The sequence below is a fragment of the Chiloscyllium plagiosum genome, chromosome 23 (genome assembly GCF_004010195.1).
Source record: "Chiloscyllium plagiosum isolate BGI_BamShark_2017 chromosome 23, ASM401019v2, whole genome shotgun sequence".
NCBI classification, from domain to species: Eukaryota; Metazoa; Chordata; class Chondrichthyes; order Orectolobiformes; family Hemiscylliidae; genus Chiloscyllium; species Chiloscyllium plagiosum.
Genome location: NC_057732.1, coordinates 40,294,336 through 40,312,655, shown reverse-complemented (window position 1 = coordinate 40,312,655; position 18,320 = coordinate 40,294,336). Strand labels below are relative to the sequence as shown.

Genomic DNA, 18,320 nt, shown 5'->3' with positions numbered 1-18,320 from the left:
CTAGGTGTTCTTGTACATCAGCCAATGAAAGCAAGCATGCAGGTACAGCAGGCGGTGAAGAAAGCTAATGGCATGCTGGTTTTCATAACAAGAGGAATTGAGTGTAGGAGCAAAGAGGTTCTTCTGCAGCTGTACAGGGCGCTGGTGAGACCACACCTGGAGTATTGTGTGCAGTTTTGGTCTCCAAACTTGAGGAAGGACATTCTGGCTATTGAGGGTTTGCGGTGTAGGTTCATGAGGTCAATTCCCGGAATGGTGAGACTATCGTATGTTGAAAGATTGGAGTGACTGGGCTTGTATACCCTTGAGTTTAGAAGGATGAAAGGGGATGTGACTGAGGTGTATAAAATTATTAATGGAATTGGACACTCTGGAGGCAGGAAGCATGTTTCCGCTGATGGGCGAGTCCAGAATCAGAGGACACAGTTTAAAAATAAGGGATAGGCCATTTAGAACAGAGTTGAGGAGAAACTTCTTCAGATTGGATTAGATTAGATTACTTACAGTGTGGAAGCAGGCCCTTCGGCCCAACAAGTCCACACCGACCCTCCGAAGAGCAACTCACCCATACCCCTTCACCCAGAGGGTAGTGAATATATGGAATGCTCTGCCCCAGAAGGCAGTGGAGGCTAAGTCTCTGGATACTTTCAAGAAAGAGATGGATAGAGATCTTAGAGATAGTGGGATCAAGGGTTATGGGGATAAGGCAGGAATAGGATACTGATTGTGGATGATCAGCCATGATCATAATAAATGGTGGTGTTGGCTCGAAGGGCCGAATGGCCTACTCCTGCACCTATTGTCTATTGAAAAACTCTCCAGCCACATTTCAGAGACTAACTAATAAGGTCATTGCCAGAATATCCAACTGTGTGGTGTAAATTGATGGCCTGGTGATTTTTAGTCACTCATGGAAGGAACATTTACAACATTTATTGGACTTGTTCGATCGACATCGGAAGGCAGGCTTGATAGTAAACCTGGCTAAAAGTGAATTTGCCAAAGCCCAAGTCCCCTTCCTGAACCATGTTATTGGACATGGAAATATAGCCCCATGGGATGTGAAAATGAAAGTAATTGGGGAATTTCCCACACCATCAACAAACAAAAGCAGCACTACAGTTCTTGGGATTGAGTGGATTTTACCGAAAGCTTGTGCCTAACTTTAGCAGCATGGCTGCTTCAGTCACCAAAATGTTAAAAAAGGGCAACAAGTTTCAGTGGACAGTGGACTGTCAAAAGGCATTTGACAACCTAAAAACTGTGTTATCCACTGCCCCAGTATTAGCCATGCCAGATTACACAAGGTGTAATCAATGCCAGTGATGCGGGTGTCGGTGCTGTGATCCTGCAGGAGGATGACGAAGGGATAGAAAGACCCATCGGGTATTTTTCCAGGAAGTTGAACGTTCATCAACAGAAATATTCAATGGTGGAGAAAGTGACTTTAAGTTTGGTGCTGGCATTGCAACATTTTAGTGTTTATATTACCAGCAATGCATCTGAGACGCTCATATACACTGATCATAACCAATTGACATTTGTGGAAAAATTTAAGGATAAAAATGCCAGACTGGTTGGATGGAGCTTGTTGTTGCAGCCATTCAATTTAACAATTGTGCATATGGCAGGTCGCAAAAATGTTATTGCCGATGCATTATCAAGACTCGAATGAGATAGGGGGGCGATTGGTGGCTGGTGTGCCACTGCCTGAATTCACATGTAGTTGTGCATGTTTTTGTATGTTTATAGTTAGTATAGTATATATGTGTTTAGACTACTGACGGGGATTTTGAAGGGTTCTAAAAATGAAGCCATCTTTTGATATTGATGGTTAAATTTTTTTAAGGGGGGAGGTGTCACAAAGCTGGTCCCTTCTTTCTAAAAGCTGTTCCTTTTCTCAAGGATACTATGTCCTTAGGTTTTTCTCAGAGAGGTGATAAAACGCTCCCGGTGCTGATTAGACTGGTTTGGTACAGAGATTAAAGGGTACTAAGAGGCCTTTTTGTTTATATGTAAACAGATGAGCCTTCAGGCCAAAGTGGTATTGTTTTAGAAGTGACCCTGTATAATGAAAGGGGAGTGGTCAGCTCTCTAGCTGAGCAGTTCAGTTCTGTCCAGAACTGGTTGGGAGTTCAACTGTGAGCTGTGTGAAAACTCACTCTCTCTGCCCTTCTAACTTCAACCTGTAAGCATCTGTTTCTTTTTTTTTACTGGTCTTTTAAGGGGATTTGCTTATTGAGACTGTTGTGTATATGCAGAACAGCGTAATTAAGTCTAGTTTGGATAGACTGAGTTCTGTAAGGTTTCTTTATTCTGTTCTTTGTGTTTCATTGTGTACTTTTTGTGAATCAATTTCTGTCTGTTTTAAAACCTAGTAGTCAACCTACCTCCCTCACTCCGGGTAATTTTCGCTGTACACTTACCGAAATGGATTGCGAAGTTATGGTCTGAGTTGCCTGCTCAAGAATGGTTTGAGTAGTCTGCCTAGTCCATAATACAACAGATGTACTGTGAAGGAATATTTGTGGCTGGCAGCAATTAACCTGGTGCTCAGCTAGGTTTTAAATGTGACAACAGCTACAGAAATCCTGAAAAGTGCAGCAGTGGTAAATACTTCCGTTTAATAAGTGCATGATAGCACAAGTGCCGCACCATGCTAGTGCATGCATAGTAAGGTGAAGCAATGTGTGCAGTAACTCATTAGAGCTTAACTAGCATTCACTTTGTGCAATGTAACCTGTATACCTCTTGTCTTAAGTCTTTTTGATCTGTACATCCTTGCTTACTACGATTTGCTTGTACTGCCTTCCACTGTACCTTAGTACACGTGACAATAAATAAATCAAATAAACTTGAAATTGGCACCTAGATAACTTTTGGTAAAATTCTGTCCAAAATCCTCCTCATAGTTGTACAAACTAATCCTACAGTACTTTTGTCATCCATAGAAATATTTAGACTGACTCCCGTGAGGGTATGTAAATCTATGGGACAAACGAATAGCTCAAAAAAACTGAAGCAAACTCTGAGCTTAAATATTTGTCAAGACAGCTTTCAAAACACTTCATTTATAACACACAAAATAATACTAATTTGCTGATCGTATTCACCTTCATTCTTTGCATGCTTTTTAGGAAGTGGATCCAATCCTTACCAACATTTGGAGAAGAGTGCAGTACTACAAGAGGCAAGTTTTCAACATCAACTTTCTTCTACTGTATTCTGGGAATCAAAGAAACAATGTCATTGCAAATGTTGTGTAATTTAATTTTAAAAAGATGACTTAATTTTTTAAAAAATCCTTCCTACATTCTTATGGTGACGAAAGAAAATTGTGATGATCATGATGTAGATTTAGAATAACTTCAATTTACAGCCCATTGTGTCTCGGTTGGTTCTTCGAAAGTGTTTACTCCTACATATCTGATTTTACTTGTAGCCAAGTAAGTTTCTCATCCATAAGTATTTTTACAACTTCCTTTTAAAATTATTTATGAAATTGGCTTCCAGCACCTTTTTGAGGGAGATTGTGATGGATCGCTGCAGATCGGAGTGAAACTTTTTCTTGGCAGCTGTTCTCTAGATCTTTATCCAATGATTTTGTTTCTCGAATCTTAATACTGACCAACTTGACAGCTGGAATAATTTTTCTTTAACTGCTGTGTCAAAATCTCTCCTCATCTTGGAAACTTTTAAAACAGAATGGTAACCTTTTAAAAGGCAAAATAAGTATACGGATTTTATTCATGGGTCCTGAAAAGTGCAAAGTTGATTTTTTGATCAAGTTGTACAAAATATTGACTAAGCTATATTTGGAATATTGAGCAGTTTTGGGAACATGGAAGTAATAGATGCGTGGAAAAGAGTAAAGATTAATTGGAATTTATTAGAAATGAGAGGATACAATTACAAAATGTAGGTTACAAAAAAACTGAAGCTTTATCAGAAAGGTGTTAGAAGCCATCAAAAGTTTAGAAGATGTTTTAGGAGGGTGTTGTGCTTTATTTCTAGTTATCGGTGAGAAACAGCATAAGCTTGGGATTAGAACCTGGAAAGATAAGTAGTAATACAAGAAGAAATGGTTTCATGTAAACCATTATTACACTGTCAGATGCATTATAACAAGTATGTATTAAATTTGAATCAATTCTGACCTTTTAAGGAGAATTAACATTAAACATCAGAGTACAGTTATTGATGGTTTTGGGTAAAGAACATCAGGATAATAGAACGCATGAATGTGGCACAAACTGAATGGTCTCCATCCTGTGTAGAAATTTAAGTATTTCTCTCTACACTGACTGAATGACAGCCTTTTAATCTGATTGCAGAAGGCTCTGTAAAATGGCTATTTACATACAGAAAATGTTTAGAAAAGGTGCCTTTAACTTGCATTGGATTCAAATATTATTTCATTCCTGAACCAGTTAACCTGCTTGCATGAGATTACATGCCTAATTTAAACTTGTTTTATTTTAAAATATTTCAACATGGTGAACTGAGCAATTGGCTGATAAATTTTCAGGCATTCAACCAGCGGATCAATAAGTTTGGTTTCTATTTGAGATGCTTTGGTTCAGTGTCGTGGTCCAGATAGGAAAACTTGCAGAGGATCATAAAGAGGTTACCCTGAAATTGCATTATTTCAGTGCCATAAAGTATTCACTTGAAATTTGTCCACTCTTTTACTGGAGCTTTCAAATCATTTTGTTTTCATTTTTTATGTTTAAAACAAGAGCATCAAGTACTTCTGTTAGTTGTTACAGTGTATTTCTGACTTCAGGTCAGTTTTTAAGTATTGGAGTGCAGTTTATGATCTTTAGAAGCACCAGAGAGCTGGTGGCAATTGCTGGTTATTATTTTAATGGTTGGCTGAGGACTATTTGGTTTTCATTCTGAAAATTTCCATGAATATTAGATTGACTAGCTAATAGTATATTTAAAAATATCGGGGATACTTCAGTATCCTACAGAACAGGACTTAATTAAACACAATTTTTGTTAATTTCGAATTCATGCCAGTTGCACCATGTTTTTGATTTATATTTTGAAACGTTCTTGACTATTCTGAGTATTTGAATGTTTATCTATATATGTGATAAGCATGTATTCTTGGATATCTATATATGAATTAATGTGTTAATATCCTATAACTACCTTTTTATGAAGTTTTAATCCAGCACAATTTGTTAGCAAGTTGTAACTTTACACCAACTCTGAAAGTCCTAGTTGAAATGTTTGGGTTGTCTCACCTTGACCCTGATGATGTTGAGACCCATATATAAACAACTGACTGACTCCATCAGCAAGCAGTTGTTTCCTCCTAGTTTGGCCTGACTAGTGGAAATGTCACATTAGTGCAGATGAGGGTACTTTTCTGATTGCATGAAACACGCTAGGAGAAGATCATATGTGTTGTGTTGTAAAATTGTAAAACTATTTGAAGGCTATGCTTAGAATTTCAGTACACTGAGCTGAAATTATATCTTTTTAATTTTGTATAAAGTTAAGACAAAAATCTCTGTTCAACTTGCAACGTAGTAGACCTAAACAAAATTAATTATAGCATTGGAAGTCATGTTCTGAAAGGATCTTATTTCCCATCTTGTGGAGGACAAAACTGTCTGAAATAGAATTTTATCAAGGAACACAGCTCATTTCAATAATTTTATTGCTAGATCTCTATGTTGCCTTAATGAAAGTTTTTATTGTCCACAGGCCCGTATTTTCAATGAAACGCCATTAAATCCCAGAAAATGCTTACATATTCTTACAAAGATTCTGTACCTGCTGAACCAGGTAAGATATTAGAGTATATAGAATAGTTACATCACAAAAGAAAATAATGTCTGTATTGGCTGTCAGGGCAACTCGACTAGTCTCAGTCTACCATATATTCCCCATAAGCCCTGCAAGTATTATCCACTTCCCTTTTTCAATACCATAATTGAACAAGCCTCCACTACACTTAGGCTGTGCAATTGTCAAGTATTCTTACTATCTGAGATCTTCATGCACTAAATCTGTTCTTAAGTTTAGAAGGAGATTACCTTTTGATAAAATGCTTGCCTGTGAGCAAGATTTATTGAATTGAATTGAATTGACTTTATTGCCATGTGTACCAAGGCACAGTGAAAAGCTTTGTCTTGCGAGCAATATAGGCAGATTACAGGGTTAAGTAGCAAAGATAAGTAAATAATAGGTAAATAGCGGCAAAAACAAAAACACAGGTACAGGCGAATGTTAAGAGTTTGAGTCCATTCAGTATTCTAACAACAGTAGGGTAGAAACTGTTTCGAAACTGGCTGGTGCGTGTGTTCAGGCTTCTGTACCTTCTCCCCGATGGTAGAGGTTGTAGAAAAACATTGCCCGGATGGGATGGATCTTTGAGAATGCTGCCGGCCTTTCTTTGACAGTGGGGCTGGTAGATGGATTCTATAGATGAGAGGTTGGCCTTTGTGATTGTCCAGGCCGAGTTCACCACTCTCTGTAACTGTCTCCGATCTTGAATGGTACAGTTACCATACCAGGTAATGATAGATCCAGACATAATGCTCTCGATGGCGCACCTATAAAAGTTGGCAAGTTTATAAAATGTCTTGAGTGTAATATATTTCCAGGTCTGCATTTTCTATGTTCCCTTCAAAGAAAGCATTCCCAGAAGGATCTGATGTATTAGTTTATACAACATGTGAGTCTAAGGAATTTGGAGAAAATCGTATATGCTGTTGCATTGTTTTGGGGAATGTTCTCAAGGGGGAGAGGGGCCAGCAGGAGGTCATTGTACACATTGGAACCAATGACATAGGAAGGGAAAAGGTTGAGATTCTGAGGGGAGATTACAGAGAGTTAAGCAGGAATTTAAAAAGGAGGTCCTCTAGAGTAGTAATATCTGGATTACTCCCAGTCCTATGAGCTAGTGAGAGCAGGAATAGGAGAATAGAGCAGATGAATGCATGGCTGAGGAGCTGGTGTAAGGGAGAAGGATTCACGTTTTTGGACCAATGGATCATAGCAAATACAGAAACATGGCTCAGGGATGGACAGGACTGGCAGCTTAATGTTCCAGGATACAAATGCTACAGGAAGGACAGAAAGGGTGACAAGAGAGGAGAGGGAGTGGCATTTTTGATAAGGGATAGCATTACAGCTGTACTGAGGGAGGATAATACCGGAAATACATCCAGGGAAGTTATTTGGGTGGAACTGAGAAATAAGAAAGGGCCAATCACTTTCTTGGGATTTTATTATAGACCCCTTAATAGTCAGAGGAAAATTGAGAAACAAATTTGTAAGGAGATCTCAGTTATCTGTAAGAATAATAGGGTGGCTATGGTAGGGGATTTTAACTTTCGAAACATAGACTGCGTTTAGATGGAGAGGAATTTGTTAAGTGTGTACAAGAAAGTTTTGTGATTCAGTATGTGAATGTACCTACTAGAGAAGTTGCAAAACTTGACCTACTCTTGGGAAATAAGGCAAGGCAGGTGACTGAGGTGTCAGTGGGGGAGCATTTTGGGGCCAACTAGGGAGAGAATAGGGCCCCGCAAAGATCAGCAAGGTGGCCTTTGTGTGGAGCCGCAGGAGATGGGGGAGATACTAAATGAGAATTTTGATTCAGTATTTATTGTGGAAAAGGACATTTATTTGTGGAAAAGGATATAGAATATAGGGAAATAGATGGTGACATCTTGAAAAATGTCCATATTACAGAGCAGGACGTACTGGATGCCTTGAAATGCATAAAAGTGGATAAAGCCCCAGGACCTGATCAGGTGTACCCTAGCACTCCGTGGGAAGCTAGGGAAGTGATTGCTGGGCCTCTTACTGAGATGTTTGTATCATCGGTACTCATAGATGAGGTGCCGGAAGACTGGAATTTGGCTAAAGTGGTGCCAATGTTTAAGAAGGGTGGCAAGGACAGGCCAGGGATCTATAGACCAGTGAGCCTGATGTTGGTGATGGGCATGTTGTTGGAGGGAATCCTGAGGGACAGGATGTACATGTATTCGGAAAGGCAAGGACTGATTAGGGACAGTGAACCCGCTTTGTGCGTGGGAAATCATGTCTCATAAACTTGATTGAGTTTTTTGTAGAAGATTGATGAGGGCAGAGCGGTAGATGTGATCTATATGGACTTCAGTAAGGCGTTCGACAAGATTCCCCATGGGAGACTGATTAGCAAGATTAGATCTCATGGATTACAGGGAGAACTAGCCATTTGGATACAGAACTGGCTCAAAGGTGGAAGACAGAGGGTGGAATTGGAGGGTTGTTTTTCAGACTGGAGGCCTTTGACCAGTGGAGTGCCACAAGGATCAGTGCTAGGGCAACTACTTCTCATCATTTATATAAATGATTTGGATGTGAGCATAAGAGATATAGTTGTAAATTTGCAGATGACATCAAAATTGGAGGAGCAGTGGACAGCGAAGAGGGTTACTTCAGATTACAACAGGATCTTGATCAGATGGGCCAATGGGCTGAGAAGTGGCAGATGGAGTTTAAGTTAAATAAATGTGAGGTGCTGCATCTTGCGAAAGCAAACCTTAGTGGGAGATATGGAGTTAATGGTAAGGTCCTCGGGAGTGTTGCTGAACAAAGAGACCTTGGAGTGCAGTTCATAGCTCCTTGAAAGTAGAGTCGCCGGTAGATAGGATAGTGAAGAAGGTGTTTGGTGTGCTTTCCTTTATTGGTCAGAGTATTGAGCACAGGAGTTGGGAGGTTATGTTGCGGCTGTGCAGGACATTGATTAGGCCACTTTTGGAATATTGCGTACAGTTCTGGTCTCCTTCCTATTGGAAAGATGTTGTGAAACTTGAAAGGGTTTGAGAAAAGATTTACAAGGATGTGCCTGGGCTGGAGGATTTGAGCTATAGGGAGAGGCTGAACAGGCTGGGGCTGTTTTCCCTGGAGTGTTGGAGGCTGGGAGGGGTGACCTTATAGATGTTTAAAAATCATGAGTGGCATGGATGGGATAAATAGACAAAGTATTTTCCCTGGGGTGGGGGAGTCCAAAACTAGAGGGCATAGGTTTAGGGTGAGAGGGGAAAGACATAAAAGAGACCTAAGGGACAATGTTTTCATGCAGAGGGTGGTACATGAATGAAATGAGCTCCCAGAGGAAGTGGTGGAGGCTGGTACAATTGCAACATTTAAAAGGCATCTGGATGGGTATATGAAAAGGAAGGGTTTGGAGGGATATGGGTTGGGTGCTGGCAAGTGGGACTAAATTGGGTTGGGATATCTGGCCGCATGAACAAGTTAGACTGAAGGGTCTGTTTCCATGCTGTACATCTCTATGACTCTAATAACTGATGTTAGTGTCATTTTACTTTTCTGCAGAGGAGATTAAGTGTTTCCGTTTCTGTATGCTTAGAAACAATTAGAGTAATGTGGATTCATAAAGGCTTCCAGCATCAAACGCTACCATGTCTGTGCTTGCACTCTGCTACGTCAGTCCAAAACTAATCCCACTGAACTGTCCATTCCTCTAGGTTTGCACCTTCCTTAGCTTCAAATATTTATCTGAAAAGGAAACATCTCTCTCTAATTGTTAGTGTTTATTGTTGAGATAGTAGAATCACGTGCAAATATTTTAAATATCTCTTCCCTCCTCAAATATTGATTGGCAATGACAATGTGATAGTAAACCAATATCTTCCAGTTCCTTCAGGTCATACAACCTGACTTGGAACTGTGTTGCTGTCCCTTCACTACTATTATATCAAAGTCCTGGAACTGTATCTCTCTCAGCACTGTAAGAACACCTACACTACACGGACTGCAGTGGTTCCTGATGTGGCCCTTGTCAATAAGGGATAGGCAATAAATGGTGAACTTGCCAGCAACATTAACATCCAACAAATCAATAAAAGAAAAGCGAGGAAAACGTTTGTTAGAAATGGAAGATTTGAATTTGTACAATGTAAAATTATATTTTTGAAACACTTCTGTTAACAGAAAACTTACCATCCCCTTCCATTTCAATCATTTTCAGTAATTGATCATTGATCATTTTCAGAACCAGAAACAAGCTATTCTGAACTATTTTACTTTGCAAATATGCATAGCATAAACAAACTTGAAAAGTAAATTAGACTTACTCCAATGCTCTTCTCTGCACAATAAAAAGTCAATTTGTGTATTTGCTGACTAAAATTTCATTTTTTGTAAACAGAAAATTATTGTTGACTCGATAAAATGGCACACCCACTCTATTTAAATGATTGAACCTGGCCAGCTTAGTATGTGAGTTAGGTTTTGTTCAAAGAGACATGAGTGGATTGTTGAACTGCAACACCAAAATGTTTTCTTTTATTTGTTCATGAGGTGGCAAAGCCAGCATCTTTTGCTCATCCCTACTTGCCCCTGAAAGTAGTTCATCTGCATCACATTCTTATTGGTGCAATACTTTGATGCAATTAAGACTTCCGAGGGCAAGCTTGCTAGAGAAAATCTTGTCATAGGTATGAACTAACTAGGGTCTCTTCTAGAAACTGATTAAAGTTCCAGAGTGAAATGGGTAAATTTCTACTATGACTTTAATATTTTTCTTTGCTTTTTAAAACAGATTTGACATCTGAAAACAGTGACCTATTATTCATGGCTTATGTGATATGATATGCTATCTCCAAAGTATATCTTAAGCAGTTAGTGTTAAAATTTCATTGTAAATTGGGACTGGCAAACTCCTGGCCTCGTCCTTTAAAGGCATATCTGATGTTGTGAATTTTCAGCTACAGTGTTACACAAAAGAAGTAATAAATACGCACATGCATGGACGCAACCTTAGCACATCTTAAATTGTCAATTAGCTACTTTTGAAATAATCATTTTTGTATATGCTGTGAAACCATCACATTTTTAAACAATAAGTCCTGCATCAAATAAAAGATAATGTGCACATAGTCTGTTTTAATTATGTCATTTGATGGACAAGTAATGGCACTGAGGGAAGACGTGAAGATCATCAAGTTCGAGAACACCAAACAGGGTGTTTTTCATGCAATGGCATAACATGATATTGTATCTTGTAATAATAAAAATGTAGCCAAAATTTTCAGAAGGCCCAGCTGATGGCTCATTCCAACAATTTATCAGGTAGAGATTCTACTTTCTCTTTCTGTTCTCTTCAAGGGAGATCATTTTGGAACAGCAGAAGCTACTGAAGCCTTCTTTGCAATGACCAAACTGTTTCAGTGCAATGATGTAAGTATCTGTTGGATATGACCATGAAGGAAGTCCTAAGAATGTTTTGGCATTTTCAAGTAATTAATGTTTTATCCTTTTTTTTGTGGCTAATTTCTAGATTACACTCTATCAGTTGACTAAGGCTCACTGGATTGGTGCAACATATTAACATAGATTGAAATTGGTTAACAGAAGGAAAACAGTAGAAATAATTTAGTCACTTTGAGGTTGGTAAGAGTACCACAAAGATCATTTTTTTGGATCTCAGATGCATATTGTCTATGTCAATGACTTTGAAGAGACAAAGTAATTTATCTAAGTTTGCTTGATTGCACATCTAAGTGAGAAAGCTTTGAGGATGCCATAAAGAGGCAACAATGAGCAATGCACTGGTTAAGTGATCAGGCAGGAAGTTGGCTGATGACTATCATATGTGAAAATGTGAAATTAGCCATTTGGTTGAAGGGAAAGGCAGGTCTTTTTAAAAAGCATTGAGGAGACTAATAAATGTGGGTATTCAAAGGGAGTAGGGTAACCTTCTACAAGAATCCAAAAAATGATATACAGGTACTGCAAGCAGTGAAGAAGGCAACTTGTTCATTAACATTTGTTGCAAAAGTGTTTACTACAAGAGAAATAAAATATTACAACTAATATGCTAATATATAAAACATTGATATTGGGTAGCATTATCATCCTGATAATTGGGACAGATTTAGCAACTCAAAACTGAGGATCCATAGGCAGAGGGGCTGTCAGCAGCCACAGAATTGTATTAATTCAAAGTCTCTCACTCCATGGTCCAGCATGTACCCCACTCTACTATTATAGCCGCGACAAATCCTAGTTCAATAAAGATTGTAAGAGGACATGCCAAGAACAGCACCAGGCATGCCTAAAATTGAAATGGCAAACCATTGGAGATATTACAGAACTACATGTAGACAGGGCTAAGCGAACCCATAACCAGTGGACAGTCTAGCTTTCTGTCCTGCTACATCTAATTGTGAGTGGTAGTTGGCAATTGAACAGCTGACAGGATGAGGAAGCATTCCCATCTTCAGTGATGGGGGAGTGTAACCCATCAATGCGCAAGACAAGGATGATGTATTTTCATCCATTTTCAGCCAAAAGTGCTGAGTGGATGACCCATCTTTGCGTCCTCTGAAAGTCCCCACAGTACAGATGGCAGTCTTCAGTCAATTCTATTCACTCTATATGATATCAAGAAATAGCTGAAGGCACTAGTTACTGCAAAAGCTATGAGCTCTGACAGTATTTCAGAAATAATACTGAACACTTGCACTCCAAAACTACGCGCCCAGCCAAACTGTTCCAAGACAGATGTAACATTACATCTACTTGACACTGTGGAATGTTGTCTGGTACGTGCTGTGTACAAAGACGCAGGTCAAATCCAATCTGACCAGTTACCACCCAGTTGTCAGCCATGTGATGGAGAGGGTCATCGACAGTGCAATGAAGCAGCACTTACAAAGAAATAAGCTACTGACTGATGCAGCACATTGTGGGAAGCTAGCGATGAAATTGTGGGGCCCCTAGCATAAATATTTGTAACGTCTATAAATAGGGAGAAGTACCGGAGGGCTGGAGGGTGACTAATGTATCATTGTTTAAGAAAGACTGTATGAAGAAACCTGGAAACTATTCACCTGTAAGCCTGACATCAGTGGTGGATAAGTTGCTTGAGGTGATTCTGTAAGATAGGATTTACATTCATTTGGAGAGGCAAGGACTAATTAGGGATAGTCAGCATGATTTTGTGCAAGGAAAATTGAAGTCACACAAACTTGATTGAGTTTCTTTTAATGAAGTATGAAGTAACAAAAAAAAGATTTGAGGGCAGAGCAGAAGATGTTGTTTAGTTGGACTTTAGTAAAGCCTTTGACGAGATTCCATATGGTATACTAATTAATAAAGTTAGATCACGTGGAATTCAGGGTGCGTTTGCCAGTAGGAGCCAGAGAATGATAGTGGAGTGTTGTTTTTTGGACTGGAGGCCTGTGACCAGTGGTGCTCCACAGGGATTGGTATTGGGTCTACTTTTATTTGTCATTTATCTAAATGATTTGGATTGAACGTATTGTGGACAGTGAAGAAGGTTATCTAAGATTACAGAGATCTTGATCAATTGAGTCAAGGCAGTGAGGTGTGACAAATGAAGTTTAATTTGGATAAACGTGATGTATTGTATTTTGGTAATACAAACAAGGACAGGACTTACACAATTAATGGTAGTGACCTGGTTAGTGTTGTAGAACAGTGAGATGTAAGGGTTCAGGTACATAAGTCTTTGAAATTTGCGTCAAAGGTAGACAGGGTGATTAAAAAGGCATTTAGCACGCTTCCCTTCATTGCTCAGACCTTTGAGTATAAGACTTAGGATGTCATTTTGAGGTTGTACAGAACATTGGTGAGCTCTTCTGGAATACTGTGTGCAGGTCTGATCACCCTACTGTGGGGAGGCTATTATTAAATTGGAGAGGGTTCAGGAAAGATTTACCAGAATGTTAGTGGGAATGGAGAGTTTGAGATATAAAAATAAACTGGAAAAGCTGAAACATTTTTCACTGGATTGTAGGAGGTTGATGGATGACCTTATTGATTATAAGCTTCTGATGAACCCTCCACATACTGGAAAGAAAAGCCCTGCAAGGACTCAGAAGAGACAGAAATATCATAATCATCCCATCAGACAAAAGGCACATGACCGTCATCCTGAACAGAACGCAATACATTGAAAAAGCAAACACATTATTCACAGATACCGATACCTACCAACAGGGGCCAACGGACCTGACTCCACAGCTAGAAAACTGTATTTTAGCATCCTTGAGGAAACTTCACAAGGCAGGTGAAATTAACAAGATAGACATTCACAGAATGAAACCTGAAGGATCCAACATACTCATTTCTACAGTTTACCAAAGGTACATAAACAAGGGTCCCCCCTCAGATCCATAGTCTCACTTCCCGGTACACTGACATACAGACTAGCAAAGGAACTGCAACGCAAACTGAAACACCTAGTAGAAGACTCAAGCCGCTCCATCCAGGAATTCCTTAACATCATCAAAGACACCAAGGTAGAGGATGACGAGGCCATGGTTTCTTTTGACCTGACAGCCCTATTCACATCAATAAACATCACCCTAGCCAAAGAAACACTGGCCTCACTGCTAGACAAACCAAAGATACAAACCTGACCGCACCAACTCCATCAGCAAGGACAGCATCCTCAAACTAGTAGATCTGTGCCTCACAACCCACTTCACCTTCAAAGACCAGGCCTACAAACACATCAATGGGAGGCCTATGGGATTACCAAAATCAGGACTCTTAGCAGAAGCAGTTATGCAGAGGTTAGAATGAACAGCACTTTGCACGATCCAGCCCAAGCTTTGGGTCCGCTATATGGATGATGAAACGTAACAAATTAGAAGAAACCCACAAACACATAAACCGCATCCTTACCGGTATAAAGTTCACCAAAGAGGAAGAGAACAACAACATACTCCCCTTCCTAGATGTCACGGTAGAATGCAAAGCTCCTGGGGAGCTGCAGAAGCGTGTTTACAGGAAAGCTAGACACAATGACCAGAAACTCAACTGCAGGAGCAATCATCCCTGCACCCACAAATGGAGCTGCATCAGGACATGATTTAAATGAGCCACAACACGCTGCAGCCCCCAGGAACTAAGAGAAGCTGAGGAAAAACACCTGTACAACGAATTCAGGAACAACGGTTCCCCGTTAAGCGCAGTCTGCCGATTCCTACACAACAGGCCTAAACAAGAAGACACAACATGCCCAAAAACTCTAGCCTCCCTGCCATACATTAAAGACATCTCTGAGATGACGACCAGACTGCTCTGGCCCCTCGTCATTATGGTAGCCCAAAAACCTACCACCGCACTGAAACAGCTCTTGATGAATTTAAAGGACCCCGTACCAACAACCAGCAGAATGAACGTCATATACAAAATATCCTGCAAGGACTGCAACAAACATTACATTGAACAGACAGGCAAGAAGCTAGCTGCCAGGATACATGAGCACCAACTAGCCACCAAAGGACATGACCAACTACCCATAGTGTCCATACACACAGACAAAGAGGGACACCAATTCAACTGGGACAACACAGCCATCCTGAGACAGGCTAAACAAAGACATGCACGGGAATTCCGAGAGATCTGGCATTCAATCTGGAACTTCATTAACAAACATATTGATTTGGATCCCATTTACCAACTTCTCAGAAAAAGACCCGGAAGTGATATCACCACCATAACAGACCAAGACAGATAAATAGCAAGCAGGACAGAACACCACCGCTTCATCTGAGGCTTACTGATGATGTTACCTAGCATGGTGATGAAACATCTGAGAACAAATCTACCAGCTCAGTGAGTAAGCATACAACCTGATGGTAATGAGATGACTATCTTAATAGGTGAATGTTCACTGAGGAACGGGAGGTGATGAATGCTGAGATAAGAGATAGAAGTTTGTTTACTCTGGATCACATTGACATAAGGAGGGAAGATGTGTTGGGAAGACTAAAGGATATTAAGGTGGACAAATCCCCAGGTCCTTATGGGATCTATCCCAGGTTGCTGAGGGAGGCGAGAGAGGAATACCTGGGGCCCTGACAGATATCTTTGTAGCATCTTTAAACACAGATGAGGTGCCGGCAGACTAGAGGGTTGCTCATGTCATCCCCCTGTACAAGAAGGATAGTAGGGATATTCCAAGTAACTACAGACCAGTGAGCCTGACATCAGTAGTGGGAAAGTTGCTGGAGAAGGTACTGAAGGATAAAATCTACTTAAGAGTGGGCTTATCAGTGATAGGCAACATGGTTTTGTGCGGGGAAGCTCGTGCCTTACTACCTTAATAGAGTTCTTTGAGGAAGTGACCAAATTGATAGAGGAAGGAAGGGCTGTAGATGTCATATAAATGGACTTTAGTAAGGCGTCTGATAAGGTTCCCCATGGTAAACTAATGGAGAAAGTGAAGTCACATGGTGTGCCAGGTGTACTAGCTAGATGGATAAAGAACTGGTTGAGCAACAGGAGACAGAGAGTTGTAGTTGAAGGGAGTTTCTCAAAATGGAGAAAGGTGACCAGTGGTATTCCTCAGGGATCAGTGCTGGCGCCACTGTTCTTTGTGATAAAATGCATTTGGAAGGGTTTGGAGAGATATGGGCCGGGTGCTGGCAGGTGGGACTAGATTGGGTTGGGATATCTGGTCGGCATGGACGTATTGGACCGAAGGGTCTGTTTCCATGCTGTACATGTCTATGACATGAAATGATCTGGAAGAGGGCATTGTTGGTCTGATCAGTAAGTTTTCAGATGACACGAAGATTGGAGGAGTAGCAGAAAGCATAGGGGACTGTCAAAGAATACTGGAGAATATACATAGACTAGAGAGTTGGGTGAGAAGTGGCAGATGGAGTTCAATCCAGGCAAATGTAATGTGATGCATTTTGGGAAGTCTAATTCTAGAGCGAACTATACTGTAAACGGAAGAGCCTTGGGAAAAGTTGATGAGCAGAGAGATCTGGGAGTTCAGTCCATTGTACCCTGAAGGTGGCTGCACAGATGGATAGAGTGGTCAAGAAGGCATATGGTATGCTTGCCTTCATCGGACGGGGTATTGAGTATAAGAGCTGACAATTAAAATTGTACAAGACTTTGGTTTGACCGCATTTAGAATACTGTGTACAGTTCTGGTCACCACATTACCAAAAGGATGTGGACACTTTGGAGAAGGTGCAGAGAAGGTTTATGAGGATGTTGCCTCCTATGAAAGGTGCTAGCAATGAAGAGAGGTTGAGTAGGTTAGGAGTGTTTTCATTAGAAAAAAAGGAGATTGAGGGGGGGACCTGATTGAGGTCTACAAAATCATGAAGGGTATAAACGGGGTAGATAGAAGCTTTTTCCCAGGGTGAGGGATTCAATGACGAGAGGTCACACGTTCAAAGTGAGAAGTGAAAAGTTTAAAGCGGATATACATGGCAAGTACTTTACACAGAGGGTGGTAGTGCCTAGAATGCATTGGCAGCAGAGGTAGTAGAGGCAGGCACGGTAGATTCATTTAAGGTGCGTCTGGACAGATGTATGAGTAGGTGGGGAGCAGAAGGATACAGATGCTTAGGAATTGGGCGATAGGTTTAGGCAGTGGATTTGGATCGGCTCAGGCTTGAAGGGCCAAAGGGCCTGGGCTGTAAATTTTCTTTGTTCTTTGAGCCCATGTTCTCTAAAGTTTAGAAAACCTAAGGCAATGTTATTGAAACATATGAAATTCTTAGCATCTAGCCTGTCAAGTCTTCTTTATAGGCTGATTCCCTGGGCTGAAGAGTCTGGAATTACAGTCTCAGAATAAGGGAATGCCCATTTATGTGAAATGAAGAAAAACATCTTCACTCAGGTCTGAGATTTTTTGGAACTCTTGAGTTAAAGGACTGATGATGCTTAGTCAATAAATATTTTCCAGATCAAAATCAATAGATGTTAAGACGAAAGTGGATGTAAAAATGCAGCCTTAATACTAAATTAAGGAACTGGCTTCAAGGCCTGTATTGTCTGCCCCAATCTTGTTCTTAATTATTATTTATTCTTTAATGCATTTATGTTCTTTGATCTGCTTAGGTGTTCTTCAAAAACTTGTCTAATGTTCCAGGAAATAGTATTATTCCTCGTTGTTACAATTTAAGTTGCTCATTAATTTCTGAGAGACTGTACACTTCTTTAAAAAGAAATTATTCGTTTACAGCAAACTCTTAGAAGAATGTGCTACTTGACAATCAAAGAGATGGCGAACATATCAGAAGATGTAATAATAGTCACAAGCAGGTAAGAGTGAGAAAGTACAATTAGCCTTAGTAATGAGTTTTTTGATGAAGTAACAAAAAAGATTGATGAGGGCAGAGCAGTAGATGTGATCTAAAGGGATTTCAGTAAAGCGTTCGACAAGGTTCCCCATGGGAGACTGATTAGCAAGGTTAGATCTCATGGAATACAGGGAGAACTAGCCATTTGGATACAGAACTGGCTCAAAGGTAGAAGACAGAGGGTGGTGGTGGAGGCCTGTG

At 40.2% G+C, this 18,320-nt stretch overlaps 1 protein-coding gene across 1 annotated transcript in view; it reads left to right on the top strand.

The window, feature by feature from the left end:
* The window catches only part of copg2 (COPI coat complex subunit gamma 2), a 60,002-nt gene that overhangs the window by 10,242 nt on the left and 31,440 nt on the right, over window positions 1-18,320 (top strand). Inside the window, exons 2-5 of the mRNA XM_043714021.1 lie at window positions 3,138-3,190; window positions 5,722-5,802; window positions 11,143-11,214; window positions 18,002-18,081. Coding sequence (XP_043569956.1) covers window positions 3,138-3,190; window positions 5,722-5,802; window positions 11,143-11,214; window positions 18,002-18,081 — 286 coding nt within the window. The remainder of the gene's footprint in view (window positions 1-3,137; window positions 3,191-5,721; window positions 5,803-11,142; window positions 11,215-18,001; window positions 18,082-18,320) is intronic.